Source organism: Mustela lutreola, chromosome 1 (genome assembly GCF_030435805.1).
Source record: "Mustela lutreola isolate mMusLut2 chromosome 1, mMusLut2.pri, whole genome shotgun sequence".
Taxonomy (NCBI): domain Eukaryota; kingdom Metazoa; phylum Chordata; class Mammalia; order Carnivora; family Mustelidae; genus Mustela; species Mustela lutreola.
The window spans coordinates 281,662,779-281,681,830 of record NC_081290.1 but is presented as its reverse complement, the minus strand read 5'-3'; the positions used below and the strand labels follow the sequence as shown (position 1 = coordinate 281,681,830).

General features: G+C 39.7%; 1 protein-coding gene across 2 annotated transcripts in view; it reads right to left on the bottom strand.

Moving 5' to 3' along the window:
- LOC131814332 (organic anion transporter 7-like) overlaps nt 1–18,832 on the bottom strand; it is a 34,371-nt gene extending 15,539 nt beyond the window's left edge. The window contains exons 1-6 of one of the 2 annotated variants that reach the window (XM_059145112.1): nt 18,682–18,832; nt 18,137–18,543; nt 17,323–17,426; nt 6,578–6,732; nt 6,311–6,479; nt 5,230–5,353 (exon numbers count right to left, since the gene is read on the bottom strand). In XM_059145112.1, coding sequence (XP_059001095.1) covers nt 5,230–5,353; nt 6,311–6,479; nt 6,578–6,732; nt 17,323–17,426; nt 18,137–18,538 — 954 coding nt within the window. In that variant the 5' untranslated portion in view covers nt 18,539–18,543; nt 18,682–18,832. Of the gene's footprint in view, nt 1–5,229; nt 5,354–6,310; nt 6,480–6,577; nt 6,733–17,322; nt 17,427–18,136 lie in introns of both variants that reach the window. The other variant, XM_059145104.1, reaches the window with a different exon arrangement.
- Between the last annotated feature and the right edge of the window lie 220 nt (nt 18,833–19,052).

The following is a 19,052-nucleotide window of genomic DNA, read 5'->3' as shown; positions in this document are numbered from 1 at the left end:
ACAACCAAGAATACTCTACCCAGCAAGATTACCATTCAAAAGGGAAGGAAAGAAAAGGAGTTTCCCAGACAAACAAAAGTTTTATAAGCTCATCAGCACCAGGGGCACCTAGTTTAAGTATCTGACTCTTGGTTTCAGCTTAGATCGTGATCTTAGGGTCACGAGATTGAGCCCTGTGTGAGGCTCTGTGCTTAGCACAGAGTCTGCTTAAAATTTATCTCCACACGGGTGCCTGGGTGGCTCAGTGGGTTAAGCCTCTGCCTTCGGCTCAGATCATGATCTCAGGGTACTGGGATGGAGCCCCGCATCAGGCTCTCTGCTCAGCGGGAAGCCTTCTTCCCTCTCTTTCTCTGCCTGCCTCTCTGCCTACCTGTGATCTCTGTCTGTCAAATAAATAAATAAAATCTTTAAAAAAATAAAAAAGGATTTCTCTCCCTCTCCTTCTGCATCAGCCACCACACATGTGCACATGCTCTCTCTATTAAATAAATAAATAATCTTTTTTAAAAAGCTCATCACCTGTGAAGTGTGTAAACCTGGTGATTCACAGACCTGTACCCCTGGGGATAAAAATATATGTTTATAAAAAATAAAAAATAAAAAATAAATTAAAAAAAAGGCTCATCACCAATAAATTGGCCTTGTGAGAAGTGTTAAAGGGACTTCTTCTTTTTTTTTTTTTAAGATTTTATTTATTTATTTGACAGAGAGAGATCACAAGTAGGCAGAGAGGCAGGCAGAGAGAGAGAGGGAAGCAGGCTCCCTGCTGAGACTCGATCCCAGGACTCTGAGATCATGATCTGAGCCGAAGACAGCGGCTTAACCCACTGAGCCACCCAGGTGCCCCTTAAAGGGACTTCTTTACATGGAAAAGAAAGGACCATAATTAGAGGTGAGAAGATTCTGGAAGGAAAAAATCTCATGTGTAAAAGCAAACATACAGTAAAGGTAGAGGGCAATTACTTACAAAGCTAGTATGAATGTTAAAAGATAAAAGTAGTATGTGCCTTGGTGAGTGCTGTGAAGTGTGTAAACCTGGAGATTCACAGACCTGTACCCCTGGGGATAAAAATATATGTTTATAAAAAATAAAAATTTTTTTTAAAAAGATAAAAGTAGTAAAATCAATTACATGTAAAGAATTGGCACTGGGTGTCCGTGCCAAGTGTCATATGCAAACAGCGAATCATGGAACACTACATCAAAAACTAATGACATACTGTATGGTTACTAACATAACATAATTTTTAAAAAGAATTAGTTATGGGGGCTCACACAGTAATTAGATGTAAAACACGGTGCTATATACATAAAATATGGAGAAGGAAATAAAAAGGAAGTTCTTTTAGAATGTGTCCAAACTTAAGTGGTCATCAACTTAATATAGACTACTATATATTTAGGATGCTATATATGAACCTCATGAAAACCATAAACCAAAACCTGTAATAGATACACAAAAAAATAAAGAGAAAGAAAGCCAAGCACAACATTAAAGAAAGTCATCTATTACAGGAAAAGAGAACAAAAGAAGAAGAAAGGAACAGAGAAAGACAATAAAACAACCAGAAAACAATAAACAAAATGGCAAGAAATACATCTAGATCAACAATTACTTTAAGTGTAAATCATCTAAAGTCTCCAATCAAAAGACATATGGTGGAAGAATGGATTTTAAAAGACAAGACCAAAAATAAATAAATAAATAAAAGACAAGACCCCCCCCTCCATATGCTGCTTCCAAGACACTCACCTCAGACCTAAAGAAACATACAGACTGAAAGTGAAAGAATGGAAAAAGATATTCCATGCAAATGGAAGCAAAAAGAAAAAAAGGGGGGCCAGGTAGCAATACTTACGTCAGACAAAATAGACTTTTAAAAAAGATGGTAACAAGAGGTAGAGAGGGCATTACCTAATGATAAAGGGAACAATTCAATAAGAGGACATAACACTGTTGATGGGAATGTAAATTGGTGCAGAAACAGCATGGAGGGTTCCTTCCAAATTAAAAATAGAGGGGCACCATGGGGGCTCAGTCAGTTGAGAATCTGACTCTTGATTTCAGTTCAGGTCATGATCTCAGGGTCCCTGGATTAAGACCCACATTTGGCTCCATGTTCAGCAGGAAGTCTGCTTGAGGATTTCCCTCCCTCTTCCTCTGCCCCCACCTCTCCCTGACTCACCATGCATGTTCACGCTTTCTCTAAAATAAATAAATAAATCTTTAAAAATAGAAATAGCATGAGATCCAGTAATTCCACTACTAAACATTTACCCAAAGAAAACCCCTGTGTTTATTGCAGTGTTATTGCAATAGCCATGATATGGAAGCAGTGTAATGTCCACTGATAGATGAATGGATAAAGAAGGTGTGTTTATGCATAATACATATGTATGTATATGACATATATATTAATGGAATATTACTCAGCCATAAAAATAGAATGAGATTTTGCCATTTGTGGCAATCTGGATGGACCTGGGGGGATATTATGGTAAGTGAAATAAGTCAGACAAAGACAAATACCATACATTTTCACTTATGTTTGGAATCTAAAAAATTAAAACAAAAAGGTGAAACAGATGAATAAATATAGAAAACAAACCAGTGGTTGTCAGAGGGATGGGAGGTGAAGAGATGGGCAAAATGGATGAAGTGGAGTGGAGGGTATAGGCTTTCAGTTATGGGATGAATAAGTCATGAAGTAGGGAAGTACAGCATGGAGAATATAGCCAATGGTGGGGTGCTAGCACTGTATGGGGACAACAGCTAAACTTGTGAGCATAGTATAACGTAGAGCTGTTGACTCACTATGCCATATACCTGAAACCAATGCAATGTTGTATGTCAGCTGTTCCTCACTAGAAGAAAGAAAACACAAGCACTGATAAATTATTGACTACTACATCTGAAACTAACGATGTACTGTATGTGGGCTAATTGAATTTAAATTTAAAAAAGAAAAAAAAGCAATCCTAAAATTCATATGGAAACACAGAGGACCCTTAACAATCAAAGAACTTATGAAAAGAAACAAAACCGGAGGCATCACATGTTTTGATGTCAAAATATATTACAAAGCTACAGTATGGTACTAGTATAAAAACAAACATATAGCCCAATGGAACAGAATAGCATTAGACTAAGCATACACAGTCACTTGATCTCGGACAGTGGTGACAAGAATTCACACTGGGGACAGAATAGTGTTTTCCATGAATGGTGTTGTGGAAAACAGATACTGACATGCAAAAGATTGAAACCGGAAACATCTTACATTGTACACAAAAATCAACTCACAAAGGGTTAGAGACTAAGATGTAAGATCTGAAACAAAGAAGCAGAGAACAGAATAGTATTTGCCAGATGCTGGGGGGCGTGGAAAACCAGGACATACTTGTCAAAGGGTACAAAGTTTCACTTATGTGAGATCAGTTCTAAGGATTCACTGTATAGCATAGTGTCTCTAGTTACAGTGCTATACTATATATTGAAAATTTGCTATTAGGAGTTCTTGCATTGAGTTTTATCACAAAAATAATGAATAAAAAGGGCAGGAGAAAGTTTCAGGTGATGATGGATATGTTTATTGCATGGGTTGTGGTGTCGACATTTGGATGTATACTTATTAGATTCATCAACTTGTATATATTAAATACATGCAGCTCTTTGTATGTTAGTCATACCTCCATAAAGTTGGGTTTTTATAAAAGATTTTATTTAAATTCAAGTTAGTTAACATATCATATTATTAGTTTCAGGGGTAGAATCTCGCTATTCATCACTCGCATAAAGTGGTTTTAAGAAAAATCCTTCAGATGTGCCATTGAACATGTCTTCAAACATGTTTTATTGCTCCTCTTTGACTGTCAAGACCCTAACCCTTTCCTTTTCCAATTAAACAGGGGACGATGATGGTTCCTTGTCTCTAGGAGAATCCTTTCCATTCCCCTACCATCGCAAACAGAAAGGTTAAAGTTAAGCCCCAAAGAATTATAAACAGGATCTTGAGATATTTGCACACATATGTTCACTGCAGCACTATTCACAATAGCCAAACCAAGGAAACCAACTGAATGTCCACCAGTGGATAAATGGGTAAAGAAAATGTGATGCATACATAAAAAAAGAATATGATTCATTCATAAACAGAGGAAGTCCTGCTAGGTGCTACAATAGGTGAATCTCAAGGAAGTTTTGTTAAATGAAATAAGGCAGTCCCAGAAGGAAAAATACTGCACAATTCCACTTATATGAAGTATATAAAATATTAAAATAAATAAAACAATAAATAGAATTGTGGTTATCAGGGAGCAGGGAGAAGGAACATGGAAGATTGCTATTCAATGGGTATAGAGTTTTAGTCATGCAAGACAAAAAAGTTTGAGAGATCATTGTATTTACAATTACAACACTGTTATTATACAGTTAAAAGTTTAAGAAGCCAGATCTCATAATATGTGTTAATTTTAAGATGTCCTGATTTTTCTCTTATTAATACTAAACTAATAAATACTAATACTAATAAAAATGGAATTCCGTCCCATACTGCAATTTAGGATCAAGCACCATGACTAGCACATTATAATTTTCTGATAAATAATGTACATGTTCATGATAGGCTGAAGGGTTTACTTAATGATCCATAACAATAACTGTCATCCAGGCCCGCAGTGGCGGGGGGAGACTTCTCTGGAACTTGTCATGCTCTTGGAACTTGTAATAAATAGAATGTAAACTCCACAAAGCAGAGGTATGGACTATTGTGGCCAATGCCATGTTTCCTGGAGAGAACAGAGGGGTCCATAGAGGCACGGGGTAACTACCATGGGTGAAAGAGTGTATGACCAAGTTGCCATGTTCTATTTTGCATGGTCACTAAGCCTCCCTTCTACTGGTCTTACTTTCCTCAAAAAAAGGCCATCAGAATATGAATGGAAAGAAATGGTTTCATTTGTATTACTTTCTTTAACAAATACACAATCTTTATGATTATAAACACTAAGAGCTATCTGCTCTTATTGAGTAAAAATATCTTGTGTTCAGTTCCCAGCAACAGGATATTCTCTTTATATCAACTCAGACAACGTGGATGGCCACTGAGAACCAGGACAATGAGGCAAGAGGACCCGAAGCCAGAACTGTGTCCCCACCTTTTATTCACCCTATAGACACCAAGGTCACAGGTTTCCTATACCCCATAACCCACTTCTCTTCCTATTCACCTCCACGGTGAGGGCTTCTCCAGCATTCTTCCTTCCGTTCCTCTGTGCAGCTTTTCTCAGTGCCTTTAAGCCCTCCTCGAATTTGTTGGTGATAACCAGCCACCGAGCAGACTCTACCAGCCACCTGATCAAAGAAGACAGAGGTGCAGCCATATGTGTCCATATGCTTTGTCCTGAAATGCCTCTCCCTTCCCATCTAATATCTACCTCTTGTTCTGTTATACCAGGAAACACAAACTTACGTTCCTCTTTACCATAACTAGAAAACTGGGAGGATGACCTCTCCATGCAGTACCTTTTCACTACCGGCAATATAAAGCAGGAGTCATATTACCCCCTCACTCTTATTCTCGGGAATATTTTCAGGTTTGGCAAATAAAAATAGTGTGTCTAGTTAAATCTGAATTGAGATAAATAGTGACTATGAATAATTCTTGAGTATAACCATCTCCCGTGCAATATTTTGGACCTACTCATCCTGAAAAGTATTTGTTGTTTATGTGAAATTTTACTTGAATAAAACACCCTACATTCTATCAGGCTGAGAAATAGAAATACAGAACTCTCAGATAAAGAGAAATTTCATGGGGTACCTGGGTGGCTCCGTGGGTTAAAGCCTCTGCCTTCGGCTCAGGTCATGATCCCAGGATTCTGGGATGGAGCCCCATATCGGGCTCTCTGCTCAGCAGGGAGCCTGCTTCCTTCCTCTCTCTCTCTGCCTGCCTCTCTGCCTACTGTGATCTCTCTCTGTCAAATAAATAAATAAAATCTTTAAAACAAGAGAAAGAGAGAGAAATTTCACATAAACTGTGAATAATTTTTAGTGTAGCTATGCTCCATGCAATATTTGGAATATTCTACAAAAAGATTTTGTTGTTTACCTGAAATTCAAACTTAACTGAATGTCCTTGAAATTATCTGGCAACTCTACCCATTCAGTTCCTTGAAATGTGCATAGGCCTTACTAAAAGAGCATGTGCTCGAGTTCTTAACTAAGAACCAAAAAGAATTCACAGGACCTGATTCCATGTATCTTGCACCCCAGGATCCTCTAAGACAAAGGGAAAAATAAAGCCTTTACCTTGAGAAAAGAAAAGAGACAAATAATGGTGCAGAGACCACCAGCTGAAGGGTGTACCAGTCTCGAATGGCAAAAGCCAGTCCTCCCAGGATCATCTGTCCTATGCAAGGCGTGCAGACTGCCACCGTTATTCCCAAGGCTTGGAATCGGGGCACTGTCCATTCTACAACTGACAGAAAACACAAACAGGATTTTGAATTCCAAGATGGAGTCTCAAAGTCGAAGTCCAGGCTTGGAAAATGTCAAAGACGCCACGTGTTTACTTACGCAGCATAATATTATTCGTCATGATGCTCACGGTAGAGCAGCCAGCCAGGAAGCGTAGCACACAGTAAATGACAAAGGTGGGCGCAAAGGCTACGCAGGTGTCAGCGACAGCCAGCTGGAGGAAACACCACTTGAGAATTAACTTCCTCCCAAACCTGAGGAAGGGGAACAGGTTAGATGGGGGAATAAGAGCAACCTGTGGGGAAAATTAACAAAAAAGAAGGCACACATTGAAATTTAGTGCATGTTTTGATAAGTGAAACTTTGCCCTTGGAACTTGAAAAGATCAAGAGCTAGTTAGTCATCAGGAGATCATCCCAGAAGTAACCCTCCTGTTGGTAAATAGATACTGAGTGTAACAAAGCTTCTTCCCCAGTCTGTTACCAGAACTTTGAGACCCACTGAAGTCATATGAGACCGATTGCAATCCTGGAAATTTTAACACATCACAAAGGTCCCTTGTACTAACAGAGACAGATGACACACTAGACTCTGTGCAGTTTCTAGAACATGAGGAGCTACATGGACTGAGTTGCATCCCCTGCCTCCACCCCAGTTCATATATTGAAGACCTAATACCCAGTGAAATAGTATTTGGGGATGTGCTTTGTGGTAGCTAATTAGGTTTCTATGAGGTCATGAGAGGGGGGTTCTTATGATGGAGTTAGTGCCCTTATAAGAAGAGAGATTGCTGTCCTCTTTCTGCCATGTGAGGCTAAAGCAAGAAGGCAGCTGTCTTGAAGTCAGGAAGACAGCTCTCACCAGGGACCAAATCTCTCTGCACCTAGATCTTGGACTTCACAGCTTCTGGAATTTGAGAAAATAAATTTATGTTGTCTAAGCCGCCTGGTTGCTGGTGTTTTATTGTGGTAGCTTGAGCTCACTAAGACAAGATCTAAATCTATACTTGGGGACTCTGGGACCATGCAGGTCATAAACACACTATATGAAAGGATCATCCAGGGAACAATGCAGTAAACTTGCTGATGGGTTGCGTTAGAGCCTGTCTCTGCTCAGTCTGGCTTTATAGGCCTAGAACATGTTTCTCTAAAGAAGGGAGCCACAACTCAGAGAACTTAGTTTAGAGTGAATTGTCAGAGGAAAAGATTAGGTAAGATGAGGGTAAAGAAACAGAGAAGAAGAAAGTATTTTTATTTTATTTATTTTTAAAAAGATTTTATTTACTTATTTGAGAGAGAGAGAGAGAGCACAAGCAGGGGGGGGGGTGGCAGGCAGAGAGAGAGGGAGAAGCAGACTCCCTGCTAAGCAGGGAGCCCAATGTGGGGCTCAATCCCAAGACTCTGGGATCATGACCTGAGTCAAAGGCAGACATTTAACCAACTGAGCCACCCCAAGAAGGTATTTTTAAAAAGGAAGGAGAATTCAGTGTTTCAGTTTTCTGGGAGAGAGGACCTTTCTCTGGACAATGTAGACGAGACACCTGTGCTGGTTCTGTATGACCAGGAATGGACAAACAGTGGGATTGCACAAAAACCCTGAAATCCTTGCTATGCTTACAGAATATTTCCATTATAACATAGTGTTAAATCTTTTATATTCTGAGTATTTATATTATATACACTCACATTTCCATTTGAAATGGAATAAAATCTAGATAAAGAAATGCTGTTGGGGCGCCTGGGTGGCTCAGTGGGTTAGGCCGCTGCCTTCGGCTCAGGTCATGATCTCAGGGTCCTGGGGTCGAGTCCCGCATCGGGCTCTCTGCTCAGCAGGGAGCCTGCTTCCCCTCTCTCTCTCTGTCTGCCTCTCCGTCTACTTGTGATTTCTCTCTATCAAATAAATAAAATCTTTAAAAAAAAAAAAAAAAGAAATGCTACGGTTAATGAAACTATGTAATGACAACTATTGGAAAGTTTGGTCAGTCAAAATGAAAAGCAGCTGTATTAAAGATATATCATGTAATGGTATCTAGGGGCGCCTGGGCGGCTCAGTTGGTTAAGTGTCTGCCTTCTGCTCAGGTCACGATCCCAGGATCCTGGGATCAAGCCCCATGTCCAGCTCCTTGCTCAGGAGGGAGTCTGCTTCTCTCTCTTCCCCTGCTCATGCACACTCTCTCTCTCAAATAAATAAACAAAACAAAAAACCTTTAAAATACAGTGATATTTAGAGCAGCAGGCATTTGGTAACAGTGTGGTTGTCCATCACCAAAAAATGGATAAGGAACGTCATCATGGATCTTCACTGTAGAGCACAGTGCGCCAATTAGAGGAATGAACTAGAAATATACATAGGAATGTGCATGTACCTCAAAAAACATAGCAATGGGTACAAAAGAGAAAGTATAAGATAATAACACATTTACAGGGGTGCCTGGGTGGCTCAGTGGGTTAAGCCTCTACCTCCAGCTCAGGTCATGATCTCAGGGTCCTTGGATCGAGTCCCACATCAGGCGCTCTGCTCAGCAGGGCCCACCCCTCTGCCTCTCTGCCTACTTGTGATCTCTCTGCCTGTCAAATCAATACATAAAATCTTTTAAAAAACACATTTACATACCTCTGTGAATTAAAATATATGTAAACCAATATCATTTATTTTGGCAAAAAGCACATATGAATTTAAAGAAATACAGTTAATGCATTATAATAACCCCTGTTGGGAAGAAGGAACTGGGATTGGGACATAAGGGAAGAAATGAAACACATATATACAAACATGAAAGGAATTCATGGCCAAACTAATGATGACACTGTCTCATGAAATGAGTATAATTCAACTGTCTGTAATTGATAGTCAAAGGAAGAACAATTTGTGCCATGCAAAATAGAAAGATGATTGTTTCATTAATTATTGATTATGCAATTTGGTTGTATGTACACCAATTTTTTTTCTTCCCAGATGTTGAGGAAGATGACTCTTCCTGGCCTTCTATTTAAGTTAGAGTCACAGGTCTGCATTCTGACCATGGATTGTGGAGAGAAGTGACCAAGGCCACTTCCAGGCCTGTTCATACAAGGTCCACTTGGGTCCTGCTCATTCTCTTGGACAGCATGGCTGGAAACAAAAAAGGTGCAGATGAAAAAGTCACACAATGGAAGATGCTGGTTCCCTGAGCCACTGCTCAGAGGATGGGGGAGCCACATGACCCATACCACGCTGTGAGGACAGTGAGAATCATGATTTTATTAAAATCCCAATTTTGATTCTAGGGTTCTTACTGTAACTAGCTACGTTGGCTAACACAGTAATGTTAGAATAATTGTGTTTGATGATGTAACTAGAGAAGTTTTAGATGTGTATATTGTTTTTGGTATAGTTTTCTCTACTTTATTTGAAAAAAATATTTTATTTGAGGAGTGCCAGAGTGACTCAGTCAGTTAAATGTCCCACTCTTGGTTCTGGCTTAGGTCATGATCTCAGAGTCGAGAGATTGAGCCCCAAGTCAGGCTCTACACAGGGTGTGGAGTTTACTTAAGATTCTTTTTATCCCTCTTCCTCTGCCCCTCCCCCCAAGACTCTGTCTAAAATTTTTTTTTAATTGGAAAAGAAAACATGATGTAGAACTGGAAACATATGCATTAAAAGAGGTTACAAAATTATGTATACATTTTTATCAATTTTATTTAAAACATATATTTCTGATGTATGTGGCTCCCAGTTGAGTGGACTTGTTCATAGCTCTTTATTTTGAAAATTGTCAGATATGAAAGTTTAAATGAATACTGCAACGAACACTGCTGTAAATCTCAAGCGGATTCACCACTAGAGAGCATTTTGCTATATTTGCTGTATTTCTTTGCCTTTGTGAATACACACACACACACACACACACACACACACACACTTTCTTTTTCTGTTGAACCATCTGAATGGCAGTTACAAACCACGTGACACATCACTCCTAGTTTTTTTTTTAGCATGCATGTATTAAAAAACACAAGTAGTTTCTAAGGATGCCTGGCTGGCTCAGTTGGTTAAGTGTCCGACTTGATTTTGGCTCAGTTCATGATCTCAGGTTCTTAAGATCAAGCCTCTTGGCGGGCTCCCTACTCAGCAGGAAATCGGCCCGAGATTCATTCTCTCTCTCTCTTTCTCCCTCTGCCCCTCCCCTGCCACTTACCTCTCTCAAATAAATAAAACTTTAGAATCTCCTTGGTTGGCCATATATTCCCCTTTAATGGGACAGTCATGGGAAGATGGCAGCTTGGGTATTTATTAGATGAATGTAATCTTGGCCAGGGCTTATATTTGGGACAGAATGTTTTCAAGCAAGTCCATACTCAGCACTGTTTTCCTCTACTTGAAATCTCCATGACTAATAGGCACTTCCAATTTATTACACCCCAAACAGAAGTCTTAACTTTCTACTCTTATATGAGTCATTTCCTATTTTCCTTCATTTCATGATATTAGCATGTATCCATTTGCTCTGGCTGAAGATACAGATACAATCCTTGATCTTCTTTTTGCCACACCAAAGCCTCCTTCTTAAAAACCAGAAACCATCAGGAAACTGTTGCATCCCCCTACCAAGTATGTTCCAAAGAGAGCTACTTGTTACCATTTCCAAGACACCTTCCTAATTGAAACTCCCATCATCTTTCCTAAGGATTATTTTGATAGCCTCTTAAATGTTTTCTCTACCCCCCACTCTGGCTCTCCCACTTAATTATCAATGGAGCATCAAGAATGATATTTTATAAATACTCTATCATAATAATTCTCTTAAAAGGCTCTGATGGGTACCTTTCAGGTTACAGGAATAAGGTCTTAAACCCTACTGCTTGTCTTTCACTCCTTCAGAAAAGACACATGTACAGAGCACAAAAAGTAACTACCTGAGCTTAGTTGAGAGTGAACAGAAGCAGGTAGATTGTGGTGGGGAGTGTTTGCTCTTGTCGAAGAGGGCAGATGGAGACCAATACAAGGAAGATCCTATTTCCAGAGCTATTAGCCTGGAATAAGGGGCAACCCACACAGTGAGAGAAGTGAATGGCATGCATTTTGTGATCTGGGGAACCAGGTCACAGAAGGTGGGAAACTGGGAACATCAAAGGGAGTGAGGGTCCCAGCAAGGGAAAGTGGCAAAGAGAAGATCCTTCAATTGTGTCTACCACACATCCCCTAAATAGCCCCGAGAGTAAGTACATGCAGAATAAGCTCAAAGCAAGTCAACTACAGACAAAGATCTGAACTGAGGTTGGAACTTCTGCATAAGAAATAGATTTTAGTGGTGTCTGGGTGGCTCAGTTGGTTAAGCCTCTGCCTCTGGCTCAGGTCATGATCTCAGCGTTCTGGGATCATGCCCCATGTTCGGATCTCTACTCAGCAGGAGTCTGTTTCTCTCCCCCTCCCCACCCTTTTTCTCTCAAATAAATAAATAAAATCTTTTTTTTAAAAAAAGGAAAAACCTTAAAAAAAAAAAAAAAAGGAGCGCCTGGGTGGCTCAGTGGCTTAAGCTTCTGCCTTCGGCTCAGGTCATGATCTTGGGGTCCTGGGATCAAGTTCCTCATCGGGCTCACTGCTCAGCGGGAGTCTGCTTCCTCCCACCCGCCACTTGCCTCTCTGTCTACTTGTGATCTCTCTCTGTCTGGGTCAAATAAATAAATAAAATCTTCAAAAAGAAAGGAAATAGATTTTAGTTCAGTCTGAGGCTTGAAAATTTTCTGCTAAAATAAAGGAATCAGTATTACTGGTGAGTAATAATGGAAAATAGAATCTTCGCAACTTAATATTTATAATATTCAAGATATTATTCATAATATCCTACTATGTGAAGAATGAAGAAAATGGAACCCCATTCCCTAGAGAATGGAAATCTTTTGGATTTCTGCTGAAAGTAGAGAAAATTTGGGACTAACCAACAAGGATTTTAAAGTGGTCATAGAACAATTCTCAAAGAGAAATAATCTATGATTTTAGCCTATGAAATGCAAAGCTTAGAAAGAGACATTCTCATAGGGGCGGCAATATAGGTAAGCCAAAGTTATTGAAATTCAAGAGCTGAAAAAGAAGTTTCTAATACAAAAAATTCCCTGGATGGATTTAACAATCATGTGGACACAGGAGAGAGACTATGTGAAGATGGATCAATAGGGTTTATAGAAGGGAACGAGCAGAGAGAAATAACGATTTGAGAGAATGAACAAAGAGCCTCAGTGCTATTACTCCAGGAAGCAGTAAACAGTTCCTGTAAAAAGCCAGATAATTATCATTTTAGGCTTTGTGATCCACATTTTCTTATTTTTTCTTTTCTTTATTAAAATACTTTTTGTATTTCTTTTTTAAAGATGGACTATTTTTTTTTTTTTTTGGTATAAGCTATAATTCTTTTTTTCTTCCATCTTGTTTTATTTTTTTAGTGTTCCAAGATTCATTATTTATGCACCACGCCCAGTGCTCCATGCAACACATACCCTCCTTAATACCCACCACAAGGCTCACCTAACCCCCCACCTCCTCCCCTCCGAAAACCTCAGTTTGTTTCTCAGAGTCCACAGTCTCTCACGGTTCATCTCCCCCTCTGATTTCTCCCAATTAACTTTCCACTCCTTCTCCTAATGTCCTCCATGTTATTCCTTATGATAGACTATTTTTAGAGCAGTTTTAAGTTGGCTGCAACACTGAGCAGAAAGTAGAGAGATTTCCCATATATCCTGTCCCATTGCACACACAGCTTCCCTACCCATCAATATCCTGCACCAAGTGAGACATTTGATATAATTGAGCCTACATTGATGCATCATTATTCCCCAAAGTCCATAGTTTACATTGGGGTACAGTCTTAGTGTTGTACATTCTATGGCTTTCGACAAATGTATACTAACAGGTACCCACCATTACAGTCTCCTGTAGAGTAGTTTCACTGATCTAAACCTCTGTAATGTGCCTATTTATTTCTTTGTCCCCTGCCCACCACTCATCTTTTTACTGCCTCTACAGTTTTTCCTTTTCCAGAATGTCACAGAGTTGAAATCATACAGTGTATAGCCTTTTCAGATCGGCTTTCACTTCGTTTTATGCAACCAAGACTCCTCCATGTCTTCTCATAGCTAGACTGTTCATTTGCTTTTAGGACTGAATAATATTGCATTGTTAGATGTATTATGGTTTATTTATTCATTCACCTACTGAAAGGAATGGTGGTTGCTTCCAAGGTTTGACAATTATGAAGAAATCTAAGCCTCTGCACAGCAAAGGAAACAGTCAACAAAACAAAGAGGAAACCCACAGAATGGGAGAAGATACTTGCAAATGACACTACAGATAAAGGGCTGATATCCAAGATCTATAAAGAACTTCTCAAACTCAACACCCGAAAAACAGATAATCAAGTCAAAAAATGCACAGAAGGTTTGAGCAGACACCTCTCCAAAGAAGACCTACAAATGGCTAACAGACATATGAAAAAGTGTTCACATCATAAGCCATCAGGGAAATTCAAACCGAAACTACATTGAGATACCACCATATACCAGTTAGAATGGCAAAAATCAACAAGGCAAGAAACAACAAAGCTCCAACAAACGTTAGAGGAGCTGTGGAGAAAGGGGAATCCACTTACACTGCTGGTGAGAATGCAAATTGGTGGAGCCATTTTGGAAAACAGTGTGAAGATTCCTTAAAAAACTAAAAATAGAACTACCCTGGGACCCAGAAATTGCACTACTGGGTATTTACCCCAAAGATACAGATGTGAAAAGAAGGGGCCCTGCACCCCAGTGTTCATAGCAGCAATGTCCACAATAGACAGACTTTGGAGAGCTGAGATGACCTTCAACAGACAAATGGATAAAGATGTGGTATATATGTACAATAGAATATTGTGCCTCCCTCAGAAGGATGAATACCCACCATTTGCACCAACATGGATGGGACTGGAGGAGATTATGCTGAGTGAAATAAGTCAAACGAGGTTAATTATCATATGGTTTCACTTCCTTGTGGAAAATAAGAAATAGCATGGAGGACATTAGGAGAAGGAAGAGAAAAATGAAGGAGGAGAAATTGGGGTGGGAGCTGAACCATCAGAAACTATGGACTCCAGGAAACGAACTGAGGCTTTTAGAAGGGAGGAGGTGGGGGATAGGTGAGCCGGGTGATGGGTATTAAGGAGGCATGGATTGCATTGAGCACTGGGTGTTATACACAAATAATGAATCATGGAACACTACATCAAAAACTAATGATGGACTGTAGTGACTAACATAACACAATAAAAAAAGATTATATTTTGGATTAAAACCCCTTTTTCAGATAAATCTCTTGCAAGTATTCTTCTTCCTGGCCTGTGACTTGTCATCTTATTCTCTTGATTTTGTTCCTTTTTCATTGCAATATAATATGTAAAAAATATAATTTGCCATTTTCACCACTTTAAAGTTATAAATTACTGGGATTAGTTAGATTCACAATGTTGTGTAACCACTATCCACTGCCAGAAATTTTCAAAATCTTCAGCAGAAACTCTGTGTCCATTAGGCAATAATGTCCCAGTCCTCTTTTCGCCACCCTCTGGTATCTCTAACCTACCTTTTCTCTATGTATCTGCCTATTCTAGTTATTTCATAGAAGTGAAAACAGTATCTGTCCTCTTGTGCCTGTCTTATTTTGCTTTGTATAATGTTTTCATGGTTCATCTGTATTACAGTATGGACCAAAAATTTATTTCTTTTTATGGCTGAAAAGCATTCCATTGGATATACACATCCCCTTTTATCCCTTCAGCCATTGATGGATTCTTGGGTTGTTTCTGCTTTCTGGCTGTTGTGAATAATGCTGCAATGACATTGTTGTGTAAATACTTGTTTGAGTCGCTTTTTCAATTCTTTTGGTTTTATACCTAGCAATGGAATTGCTAGGTCATATGGTTTCTCTGCATTTAACTTTTTAAAGAATTTCCAAAGTATTTTTCACAGTGGCTGTACTATCTTACCTTCCTGTCAGCAGACTTCCAATTTCTCTACATCCTTGTGAATGCATGATGTTTTCCATCTTGGTTTTGTTGTTGTTGTTTTAAGGATTTTATTTATTTATGACAGAGAGAGATAGCAAGAGAGGGAACACAGGTACAGGGGAGCTGGAGAGGGAGAAGCAGGCTCGCTGCTGAGCAGAGAGCCCAATACAGGACTCCATCCCAGGACCCAGGATCATGATCTGAGCGGAAGGTAGAGGCTTAACCGACTGAGCCACTCAGAAGCCCCCCCCCCATCTTGTTTTATTATATTATAGCCATTCTAGTAGGTATGAAGTGTATTTCACTGTGGTTTTGACTTACATTGTTTTCAATATCATGATGTTGAACACTTTTTTCATGTGCTTATGCACCATTTGTACATCTTTTTTTAAAGAAATGTATAATCAAGTCCTTTGTTCATTTAAAATGTGGGGTTTTTGTCTTTTTGTTTTTTAGCGTAGGAGTTCTTCATATATGCCAAATACTTAACCCATTCCATTGGTCTGTTTCCTATTTTTATGGCGTACATATGATTTACAAAAATATTTTCTCCCATTACATAGGTTATCATTTCACTTTCTTGATAATGTGCTTTGAGGTGCAAAAAGTTTTAATTTTTGATGATGACCAGTCTATCGATAGTTTTCATCACTCATGCTTTTGGTGCCATAACAAAGAATTCATGGCCAAACCCAAGGTCATATAGATTCACTGCCCCCATTTTCTTTTAAGAGTTTTATGGTTTTTAGCTCTTGTATTTAAGTCATTAACCCATTTTTTGTTAATATTTATTATGGCTTTAGGTAAGGATCTAGCTTTATTATTTTGCATGTGGATATCTATTTGTCACGGAGCCATTTGTTGAAAGGGCTGTATTTTACCAACTGAATGATCTTGGAATTCTTTTTAAAAAATGAATCAACCACAGAGATATGGTTTTATTTTTATTTCTGTAACTGGGTGGTTCTGTGTTATGGAACCATTAGAAATGGACACTCTGACTTGGAACACTATTAAAAGCTACATTTACTGTCATACCCTCAGAGTTCACAGTTTCCAACTGACGTAACAGATGACATCGTGTTGGTAAGTAGTAAGGGGAATCTTAATTCTCCATAACCCCCAGAGGAGACATGCCTGGTGCTAACATGCATGGCTGTCTAACTCAGAAGTGGTACTGTCAGTCACAGGATTCTCCAATTTCTAACACCACAAATGGTGACAGCAGTTGTCATTAGATTAAATACATAGTTGAAAACTTACCTTTAAAACACAGTTTTTGCAAAAACAAAAATCAAGGCCACTGGACACATGTTTTCTGTACACCATCAAGACATATTTTTATGGACACAACAAGTTTAGTAGGAATGCCTACCCATCACCCGTGGGAAACAGGGACATGGTGACCATGTTCTGGAAATCCATAAGCATTCAGTTCATAGCGTCCAGGAGGCACTGAACACGCCTTCCTGGCCAAAGTCTGGGACATCGTTTTACGTATCTGTGTCTTCAAATAGCCCAAATCTTATGTCATGATACATCCCCTCTGTTCCCATAGGTAACTTTTCCCCATCCTCCTAAAACACATGTTGTGTCACCTCCTCTCTAAACTCTGTCCGAAAATGTCCCCATGTCTGACGGAGATGCTGTTTCTGTGTCCTGTATGTGGGAATCACAGCTGACAGCACCTGCTACACTGAACCCCCATGGGTTTCTATATCCCTGGAGACCACAGAAGCCCCCAGGCCAGTGTGATTGACAATAAGTGTGTCTTCATGGAAGAATGATGTGTTGGTTCAACAAAATACTCCCTTGATCCAGAGACACTCACCTGTCTGATAAATGACCAAATATGATGCCTCCCACCAGCATTCCAGCCATGAATAAGAATTTGGCCATTGATTTCAGTGACTGCGATTCACATATCAGGTCCCACTAGAAGAGAAGGAGACCGGCAAAAGAGCACTGCATAGCACCTCATAACCCCTCAGTGGAAACCTGATGGAAGCTACTCGAATGACTTTTATGTTTCTTTATATCAGGCAGGCTTCTTCCTTTCCAGCTTCCTTTTTTCTTTTTCTTTTTCTTTCTTTCGTTCTTTTTTTTTTTTTTTTTTTTGCCTCAGCTGATCTTTATCATTCAAGTGTCAGCCTAAATACAACTTCCTCTAGAAGGATTCATCTAAATTTGTTGGCTACATTAATGCCTTGTTTCATTTCATACTCAGTGATTCAAACTCGGCCACAGAATGCAATCATTGGAGAAGCTTTAAACTTTCACCGATGGCAGAGTTTTACTGCAGATCTCACATGGCTGCTCCCGGGCACAGTCCGTGCTCCGAGGTTTTGATCAATATCCTGATGTTTCTAATTCACGAGCGTAACAAGTTTAACCCATTACATAAATTCCTTGCTTAAACTTTGGTCTTCCTAAGAATAAAAGCCATATAATTGCAAGGTCACATCTACTCTTTAGTCCTGAGACTCATTAAATACATAATTAGTGGCATTTAATAAAGAATACTTCCTGAAATAATGAAGAATGAACACCTATATGGCGATTAAAGGCTTGAAGCATGTTCATTATTTGTGCTGCTTCGAAACACCCAGACTGTGTACTCACAAAAGGTAAACGGGATGTCTTACCTTAGTCACAATGGTGGAGGGGAAGGAGCTTTGGTCGTACACCCAGCCGTCCACACAGGGCTCTGTGTCCGACTCACTCGTGTTGGCGAAGGTCCTGTTCAGGTGAAGGAGATGCCACTGGGGATGGATGAAGCGACGACATTTCTCTGGCCTCAGGTTTGAGTCCAGCGGGATGGAGATTCTCAGGAGGGACTCTTGGCTCAGGATCCCAGTGCCGTTAGCAGAGACAGTGTCATTGTCGATGATGTGGACCCAACAGCGGTGACCAGGGACGGCTGCTGTGAAGTTCTCCAACGAAACATGAGGGTACGCTATGAGGCTGGAGAGACTAAGGAAAACCATCTGAAGGATCTGGAATCTTCCCAGGCCTCCAACTTGATCCAAGAGGTCCTGAAAGGCCATCGAGGCTGAACAAGTGATCCCCCGTGGAAGGCAAAAGGACTTTATTTAGAAAAATTCAAAGGGAGAAGGGTCTCCATTCACTACGTCACACCAAGCCTGTGTTGATCCTGACCCCACTTTTTCCTCAATGGGCCCCGCTTTACCTCCACCAGGGCCACGGAAGCTGATTCTCCAAATTGTTTGGGGATCAGGTGGGTAGCCGTTTTCTTTAAAGTCCCAGAGAAGTATTTTTGCTGAGATGCCTCCAACAGCTGACCATTAGCACTGTTTAAAGGTGCACTTTGTGAAAAGTCTTTTCGTCAGCAGTGCCCTGAAATGTCACTGGACTTTGATCCCCACATCTGTAAATAACACAGAATAAACCTACTACAAGGATCCCAGTTCTTTGCAGAATGTGTCCCTTGAGAGCCCCAAAAGGGAACCTTTTTTGATTTTCCTGTGAAAAGTCCTAAAGGTTTAGTGTAGTACTGATTTTGATTAAAAGAGTTAATGAAAATAACCCCGAGTAAACAAA